General features: G+C 39.4%; 1 protein-coding gene across 1 annotated transcript in view; it reads left to right on the top strand.

The window, feature by feature from the left end:
• The first annotated feature begins 330 nt into the window (after positions 1-330).
• Positions 331-9072, top strand: part of EAPP (E2F associated phosphoprotein) — a 27379-nt gene continuing 18637 nt past the window's right edge. The window contains exons 1-4 of the mRNA XM_007453030.1: positions 331-404; positions 3592-3773; positions 4845-4937; positions 5957-6074. Of these exons, the coding sequence (XP_007453092.1) occupies positions 331-404; positions 3592-3773; positions 4845-4937; positions 5957-6074 (467 nt within the window). The remainder of the gene's footprint in view (positions 405-3591; positions 3774-4844; positions 4938-5956; positions 6075-9072) is intronic.

The following is a 9072-nucleotide window of genomic DNA, read 5'->3' as shown; positions in this document are numbered from 1 at the left end:
TATATATATATATATATACACATACATATATACATATATATACATATATATACACACACACACGCATACATATATATACACGTACATATATATATATGCATACATATATATATAAAACTGATCTCCCCTCCCCCTCCCCTCCCCGCCCCTTCTCGCGGCACCTCCCCCGCTTCCTCCTCCAGCCCCTCGCTTGGAAGATCTGCGCAGGCGCGCAGTGAGGGCGCGGACGTGCGGGCGGAAGTGGTGCTGGAGCGCTTTAGGAAAGGGACTTGCGGAGAAAGCAGGTACTCTGCTGACGTCTGTGGACGGTATCGGAGGGGGCAGGCCGCCATGAACCGCCTCCAAGATGACTATGACCCCTACGCAGTTGAAGAGCCTAGTGACGAGGAGCCGGCTTTGAGCAGGTAGGCCCCTACCCCGCCCCGGTTCCCGAGGCTTCGGGCCGAGGCCAGGCCGAGGCCTCCCCCTCTCACTGCGCTTGCCGGACCCGTGCGGATCCTCTGTCCAGCGGTTCGGGCCCCTGTCGCGCCTCGCTGTCGCCTGTGGGAGGCCGGGGGGGGTCTGGTGAGGTCGCGTAGCCACGGGGGAGGCGGGACCGACACTGGCGCGGGTAAGGGGCACATTCTGGAATTAGGCGTAAGATTCAAAAGCCGTGAAATCGAATCCTGCTTCTGCAGCTCCTAGTACTGTGACCGAAGGCAAGTCCTTTATCGTCGGTTTCTCATCTATAAAAAGGAGGTATAATAAGTATATCACGAGTATGTTGTGAGGCACATGGGACTTATTGTGAAGTGACCATCATGAAGACTAAACTGCAATAAACAGAAATAAGGGGGTATTTAATTTTTTTTTTTGAGCACCTATTGTATGCTTGCTGTGGGCTACAAAGGTCAGTCATAAGATTTTTGTCTTTGACAGGTTTAACGGTAAAGTAGGGGACATAAGATATATATATCTGGAAGATATATGTCTCGGAAGTAAACGTGTATCTCAGAAGACCGCTGTAGAAGATGACCTGGGATAGTCACAGATGAAGTTCTGTGGGAATTTCCGGAAGGGAGGGATTAATCCTATCTGGAGGAAAGTTGCAGTTATGTTGGCAAGGGATTTCCAGGAATATTTAGCCATTTTTTAAGCTGTCAGCAAATCCTGTTCATAAACTTTAAAACATTCTGTACAACTAAGCTTTCAGTGGAACTGTCCTTCTTTCAGTCACAATGTTTCCTTATATTATCCTGAGGAGGGGTTATAGGCATGGGAGATCACACTGCTCTGAAGATTTCTGTTGTGGGGAGTGAGGATGGATTCCAAGATTCCCTTATGAAGAATTTCAATTAATGGGTCCAATTTGTGAAACTGGACCTAGGCCTCAATTAGTAATTCAGTTTGATTGGATTCAGTGTTTCCCGAACTTGAGCTATTCTGCCATTACCATCCCCGTATTCACCCCTCTTATTATTTATTTAATCTTTTTCTTTAAGTTAATTTACATTTTTGTAGTTAAATGTCTTTTTTTTGGCCTCACGGTTTGCAGGATCTTAGTTCCCCGACCAGGGATTGAACCTGGGCCCCCAGCAGTGGAAGCACGGAGTCCTAACTACTGGACCACCAGGGAATTCCCATGTAGTTAAATGTCTTTAAAGAGGCTTTATATTCCTGTGACAGTTGCCACTGGTAAGGTAACGGTAAAAATAAATACTTTGAAAACAAAACAGTGTTATTAGGCAGTATTGCCCGCTCAAGGCTCTGAATCGAATGCTCATTTTAAAAAGGGAGATTGTGTTAGAGAGGTGTTTAAGAGGTGTCTCTCAGGATTTGATTTTACCATACCTAGAAGTGAATCTCTTATAGCGTAGTACTGTTTCATGGAAGCTGGCAGAACACATGAGTCTTCTGAGTTGGAGACACCTGACAGCAGAGCATACAGCATGAGCATCATGTTTGTGTTGGTTGCTCTTACTTCCCAACTCCTGTAGGGGTTACATGGAGAGGCCCAGATGGGTGCTACACATTCATTGGGCTGGTACCATGGCTGAGGACCACTTGAGCTTGGAGAATCCACCTCTTTTACAGCAAGCGGTAAATATGCCATTAGATGCCAGTACCTCCCAGTTGTGATAATCAAAAATATCTCTAGCTATGCCAAATGTTCCCTGGGGGGCAAAATTGCCCCCCAGCTGAAGAGTACTGGGGTAGTTCAAGGGTAATAGTGAGGGGTAAGGCTGGAAAGATAGGTTGAAACCTATCTTTCAGATTGTGGAAGGTTCTTTTGAATGCTGTACTTACAGTTTTGGTTATGGATGATTTTCTTTTGGATTTGGGTAGTGATGTGATGAGAGTTCTTTAGGAATAACATTCTGGCAGCAGGGTTAAGGGTGGAATGAAGCAGAGGAGTTTTGAGACCTGGAGATCCTTAGGCCATGGTGGTACAGGCAGAGTTAAGAGGACCTGAGTGAGGGAGGGATACGCAAGAGGGAAGAGATATGGGAACATATGTATATGTATAACTGATTCACTTTGTTATAAAGCAGAAACTAACACACCATTGTAAAGCAATTATACTATAATAAAGATGTAAAAAAAAAAAAAAAAGAGGACCTGAGTGAATATAGTGGTAATGGAGAAAGGGAGCATGCTGGTCAGGATGAGGAATGTCAGATGGGGAATTTTCTTGGAAGTAGAATCTGGATAAGTCCTCTATCATTAGCAAAATTGATTGGTGTGAATTGTATTTTTCTTATTTACCTTCTGCTTGAGGCTCACAAGCATTGTTGTAGAAGAGAAAAATAGAGAAGCAAAACCCAGGAATATCTGTAACTGTTCATCAGATCATGAATAATTGAACATTATGTGTGTACTATTGATTATAGTAGAAAAGTCTTAGGCATTTCATCTTGATAAACATTTCATTCCTTCTGATATCTCGTTTAATTCTGTCTTACTGCTATTGATGGGGAAACCCAGGCACAAAAGGCCAAGGAAATTGGCACAAATTGCTCAGGAGAATTTGGAATATAATTTAGCCCTCTCTCTTTTTAGTTCTCTGTAGCACCATGCCTTTTAAACTGTAATATTTACTTACTGTCTGTTACATTTTGTGTGGATGTATTAGCTATCTATTTGTTACATATATTAAGTTTTATTTAAGTATCCAGAGTTTAAAACAAACTCCCAGTTCTGTGAGGTAAATTTTTCATTGCTGATGGAATTATGAATTGGTGCAGTACTCTTGGAAAGTAGTGTGATAATTCTAGAAGTCAGAAAGATGTTTGCATCTAATTTTAGACATTTAACCTAAGGAAATCAACAGAAACAAAATTATATATACAGAGATATTCATTGTAGTGTTTAATAGCAAAGAGAAATAACCGTATAGCATCTGCAAGAGGAAATGTTATGCAGACATTAAAAAATATATTTGGAAATATGCAGAAATGGTTGAACTATTAAGTGAGAAGAGCTGTATGTAATGATAGCTGAATCAAATGCAACTTTATAAAACTTAAATTTGTTGGGCAGTGAGATGATAGGCATTTGAAGTTATTTTAATTCTTTAATATTTATATTCTTTATGATTTAAATGTGTTCTAGTTCTGAAGATGAGGTGGATGTGCTTTTACATGGAACTCCTGACCAAAAACGAAAACTTATCAGAGAATGTCTTACTGGAGAAAGTGAATCCTCTAATGAAGATGAATTTGAAAAAGAAATGGAAGCTGAATTAAATTCCACCATAAAAACAATGGAGGACAAGTTATCCTCTCTAGAAACAGGTAAACTTTTAGTTAGATTTTCATATAGATATTTTTCTAAGTTCCATAATGGCAGGGACCCTTATTTGTGCTCTGTTATGCCCCCAGCACTTTCAGTAGGTGCTCAGTAAATCATTGAATGAATAAATAAATGTGCTTGGCAACCTGAGCGTAGTTTTCTTTCATTGCAAGTGAAAAAGTTTCCTGTGTTGCTGGAAAGAGACCGTTTAGCATTGTTTACTTGTATGATTTCCTTTTGTAATTTTTACCTCAGGATAAAAGAAAAAAAGACACACTAGCTTATAGAAGTATATTTAAGGTTATATAGCACTGATACAGCAGATTGAATGATGTGTCACCACAAATTCCTGTCTCACTTTAGTAAGTAATGAAACATACTTCATTTTGATACTTGGTTTCTATGTAAAATATATCTGACTCGAAAACTTGTTTGTGAAGGTAGGACTCCTCAGAATTGGTTTCCATGTTGTTATGCTATATATTAACTGTTAAGAATTGAAAGCATATGTAATAATGATAAAAGCAAAAGTTAATTACGAGGAAGAATTAGGGATGCAGGCATATGATGGCATAAGTATAGGTGATGTCATGGCACTAGGCACAGCTGAGGAGAGGAAGAATGTGTCCTTGACTCATTCTGCCTGACTCTTTGTAGAGCTCTTATCCTCTTTCTTCTAAAGTTCCTTAAAACAAGATGTTTATTCCCTGTTCTCCACAGTATACTGCGTGGCTGAAAGGTAGAGATATATATGCCGGCAATGTGAAAATATGGCTATTTTATTTAATTAGATGTGCTTTTATCATTATTTATATATGCTTTCAGTCTCTTTGTGGGCAAGGAGAGAGAATAATTTCCTCATGATTTGGAACAGTTATTCAAGGAGGGGAAGTTCTCTGTAATTGCATAGGGCACAGAAATCCAGTAAGTCATTGATGTGAAAGTATTTTTCCACCCAAATGAAATTGGGAATGAGTTGATATCACTTTGAAGTGATGGAAGAACATATGGAGTTTTTTCCCTTGCCAATCCAGTATGGTTCAGTTTTTAAACTTCCCTTATGGTTTGACTAGGGTCTTCCTCAGGAAATGGGAAAGTTGGAACAGCTCCGACAAAGTACTATGACGATATATATTTTGATTCTGATTCTGAGGATGAAGACAAAGGTAAGTAACATGTTTACCAGGTTTAGCAGTTATATTTTATGGAGGAAGGTTTACCTAGCAATTATTTGATATTAGGTTTTCCCTTTGAGTTTCATCTTTTAAGAAATTGCAGGCAGTTGATGTGAAAATAAAAGCAGGATTGCGCGTAAGAACAGATGGGAACGCACCTGAGGACAGGGACTGAGGGTGGTGCTGCAGCGGCACGTCTGGGGAGAGGAAGAGTGTGTCCTGACTCAGTACCTCTTTCCTCAGGGCTCTTGGCCCCCCTCTTCCTTCAGGGTCTTTAGCACAGCAACATTTGCTTTCACAACTGCAGATAGTTTCTAGATTTTATTCTCTTGCAGAATTTTCCCTAACTTGTTGCTTTTTTTAAATCAATCAATCTCTCTGTTCTTTGGAATTGATTTTGTATAAATTTGAGCAAAGTTGAGCACAATGACAAGAGCTAAAACTAAATTATATCAGTAATTATGATGGAGTACACAAATAACTAATTTATACGGTAAACAATTTTATATTTTTATATGTTGTTACATTAACATTGACCTGCCCAAGTAGGTCTAGTGTATGTGGATGACCACAGTTTTTTTTTTCATTCATTTTTGTTCTGATTTCAGTAGCATTTTATGTATGAGAACTTATGGAGAATTTAAGACATCAAAAATAGTTTCTAGGGACTCCCCTGGTGGTCCAGTGGTTGGGACTCTGCACTTCCACTGCCAGGGCTCAGGTTTGATCCCTGGTCAGGGAACTAAGATCCCACAATTCGTGCAGCATGGCCAAAAAAAAAAAAAGTTTCTATTCTTGACTTACTTTGAGTGGCCTTTTTGAGACTCTGACGTCTCATTATTTGAACTCAGTTCTGAACTTTATTTGAAGGAATAGTTTAAAATATTTTTTTAGAAAAATATAACTAGAAAAAATATGTACCTTAGGAAACAGGTTTCTTCATTTTGTATAAAAGAGGTGTGGATTTTAGACATGATACTTAGCCATATCGTTAACATTTTCAAAACTAGCACAGGTGACCAAGAAAAAGAAGAAGAAACAACACAGAATTCCAACAAATGATGAATTACTATATGATCCTGAAAAAGATGACAGAGATCAGGCCTGGGTTGATGCACAGAGAAGAGGGTAAGAACTTAAATTTAAAATTAGAATCTTTAGGAAAAATGATTAAAAGATGATTTTCGCTATATTCACATTTTGAGTGTATGTGTATATGAAAAAACTGCTGAATAGTTTATTTTATAAATGAAAAGCAAATTTCAGTCAGACCATTGGTTTTTTATTTATTTAAAAAAATATTTATTTACTTATTTATAATTGAAGTATAGGTGATTTACAGTGTTGTGCTAATTTCTGCTGTACAGCATAGTGACTCAGTTATACACATACATACATTCTTCAGGCCATTGGTTTTTTAAAAACTGTTGTTGCATTCAGACTGCTATAGTCAGTCAGTCTCTCCCTTTAAGAAACAAAACTGACTTTTTTCAAATCAACAGTTTAAAATTACTTGGAGATTAAGAGTTTATGTGGGGAATTCCCTGGCGGTCCAGTGGTTAGGACTCCATGCTTTCATTGCAGGGGGCACGGGTTCAATTCCTGGTTGGGGAACTAAGATCCTATATGCTGTGGTTCTGCCAAAAGAGTTTATGTGGATAAACAGTGGATGTTATGTTTTCTACTTGAATGCTTGAATTGTTGTTTTTAACTATTTACAAATTTGATTTTTTTTAATTAAAACATTTTTTTATAGATCTTTATTAGAGTATAATTGCTTTACAATGTTGTGTTAGGTTCTGCTGTATAACAAAGTGAATCAGCTATATGTATACACATATCCCCATATCCCCTCCCTCTTGCATCTCCCTCCCACCCTCCCTGTTCCACCCCTCTAGGTGGACACAAAGCACCGAGCTGATCTCCCTGTGCTATGCAGCAGCTTCCCACTAGCTATTTTACATTTGGTAGTGTATATATGTCAATGATACTCTCACTTTGCCCCAGCTTCCTCCCGCCATGTCCTCAAGTTCATTCTCTATGTCTATGTCTTTATTCCTGCCCTGCCACTAGGTTCATCAGTACCTTTTTTTAAAAAAAATAATTAATTAATTAATGGCTGCGTTGGTTCTTCGTTGCTGCACTCAGGCCTCCTCTAGTTGCGGCTAGCAGGGGCTACTCTTCGTTGTGGTGTGCAGGCTTCTCATTGCAGTAGCTTCTCTTGTTGCAGAGCACGGGCTCTAGGTGCACGGGCTTCAGTAGTTGTGGCACGTGGGCTCAGTAGTTGTGGCTTGCGGGATCTAGAGCGCAGGCTCAGTAGTTGTGGCGCATGGGCTTAGCTGCTCTGCGGCATGTGGGATCTTCCCGGACCAGGGCTCGAACCCATGTCCCATTCATTGGCAGGCGGATTCTTAACCACTGTGCCACCAGGGAAGTCCCCATTTTATTTTTTTTAGATTCCATATATATGCGTTAGCATACGGTATACAAATTTGATTTTTTAAAGTTGAGGTAAAATTCACATGACATAATGTTAACCATTTTAAAGAAAACAATTTAGTGGTATTTAGTATATTCACAATGTTGTGCAACCACTACCTATATTTATTTCAAACAATTTTCATCATCCTTAGAGGAAACTCCATACTGATTTTTAAATTTGATTTGATAAAGGCTGATTTATCATAAAAGTGAAAGCTGGGCAACTTACCACTGTTTTCCCCTAACCTAGCTGTGCTTCAGAATCACCTGGTGAGAATGAAATGCAAACCCTCGAGTCCTACTCTAGGAGGTTTTGATTCCGCTAGGGTGGGGCCCAGGAATCTGTACTTGTCAAGCCTAGAGGGCTTGTGATGTTATGTGGGTCTTTGTGCACCACCCTTTAGCTTCCACCCTCCCACTTTGTCCTTTTTTCCTCTCCTAGTTTCACCCGTGCACCACTTCCTCCAACTGCCCCTTGCATTTATGTGATGAATATTTTTCACACTCATAGTGTGAAATGAACGTTTTAAGTGCTATGAGTGCTGTTGAAATAATTAAGGAGCTTATGGTCTAGCTCCTTATTCTGGTAACAGAATTTGTCATGGAAGTAAGATGGAATGTATTTTCATTCTTACATAATCTTGAGAAGAGATAACATCTTATTGACTTATTCACATTCCTGTGTCAAGCAGTAGTTGCCTTTTAAGACCACAGAAACCAGCTTCAAATAATGAATTCACTACATTTTAAGCACCACAAGGACAGTGATCATACCTGTCTTGTTCAATGCTGTATGCCAAGCTCTTGCACACTGCTATATGGGAACTTAGCACCTATTGAATGAATAAGTTATTTTCTTGGGGTTTGGGTTTTGAAATTTGCTAAGCATTGGAGGTATTTAACAACAATTATGAAATATATACCACATGGTCTCAGTATTTTTCCCCACAAATATTTAAAGAGTTTAGGAAGTAATGCCAAATGATTTGCATTTTGCTGTTCAATTTTTAGGTATTTTCTATAAGCTCCTTTTAAGAATATATACTTTTATACTTTAGTGTCTTCATAAGCAGATTCATGCTTTATTCTTTCAATCAGCAAATATCTGTTGAGAATTTACTATATGCCAGACACTGTTCTAGACTCTTGAAATACAACAGGGAACAAAACAGACCAAAATCCTTAGGCATTTAGAGCTTACAACCCTTGCTTTTTTTTTTTTTTAATAACTTTTATTGAAATATAGTTGATTTACAATGTTGTGGGGTTTTCTTGTTTTTTTGGCTGCATTGGGTCTTTCTGGTGTGCAGGGGCTTCTCATTGTGGTGGCTTCTCTTGTTGCGGAGCACGGGCTCTAGGCACCGGCTTCAGTAGTTGTGGCACGCCCACTCAGTAGTTATGGCTCGCGGGCTGTAGAGCACAGGCTCAGTGGTTGTGGCTCACGGGCTTAGTTGCTCCGCGGCATGTGGGATCTTGCCCGGCCAGTGCTCGAACACGTGTCCTCTGCTTTGGCAGGTGGATTCTTAACCACTGCACCACCAGGGGAGTCCACAACCCTTGCTTTTTATTTTTTTAAATTTATTTATTTATTTATTTATTTATTTATTTTGGCTGCGTTGGGTCTTCGTTGCTGCGTGTGGGCTTT

The sequence above is a fragment of the Lipotes vexillifer genome, unplaced genomic scaffold, assembly GCF_000442215.2.
Source record: "Lipotes vexillifer unplaced genomic scaffold, Lipotes_vexillifer_v1.1 scaffold88, whole genome shotgun sequence".
In the NCBI taxonomy this organism is placed as follows: Eukaryota; Metazoa; Chordata; class Mammalia; order Artiodactyla; family Lipotidae; genus Lipotes; species Lipotes vexillifer.
This window is presented reverse-complemented; position numbering and strand designations above follow the sequence as displayed.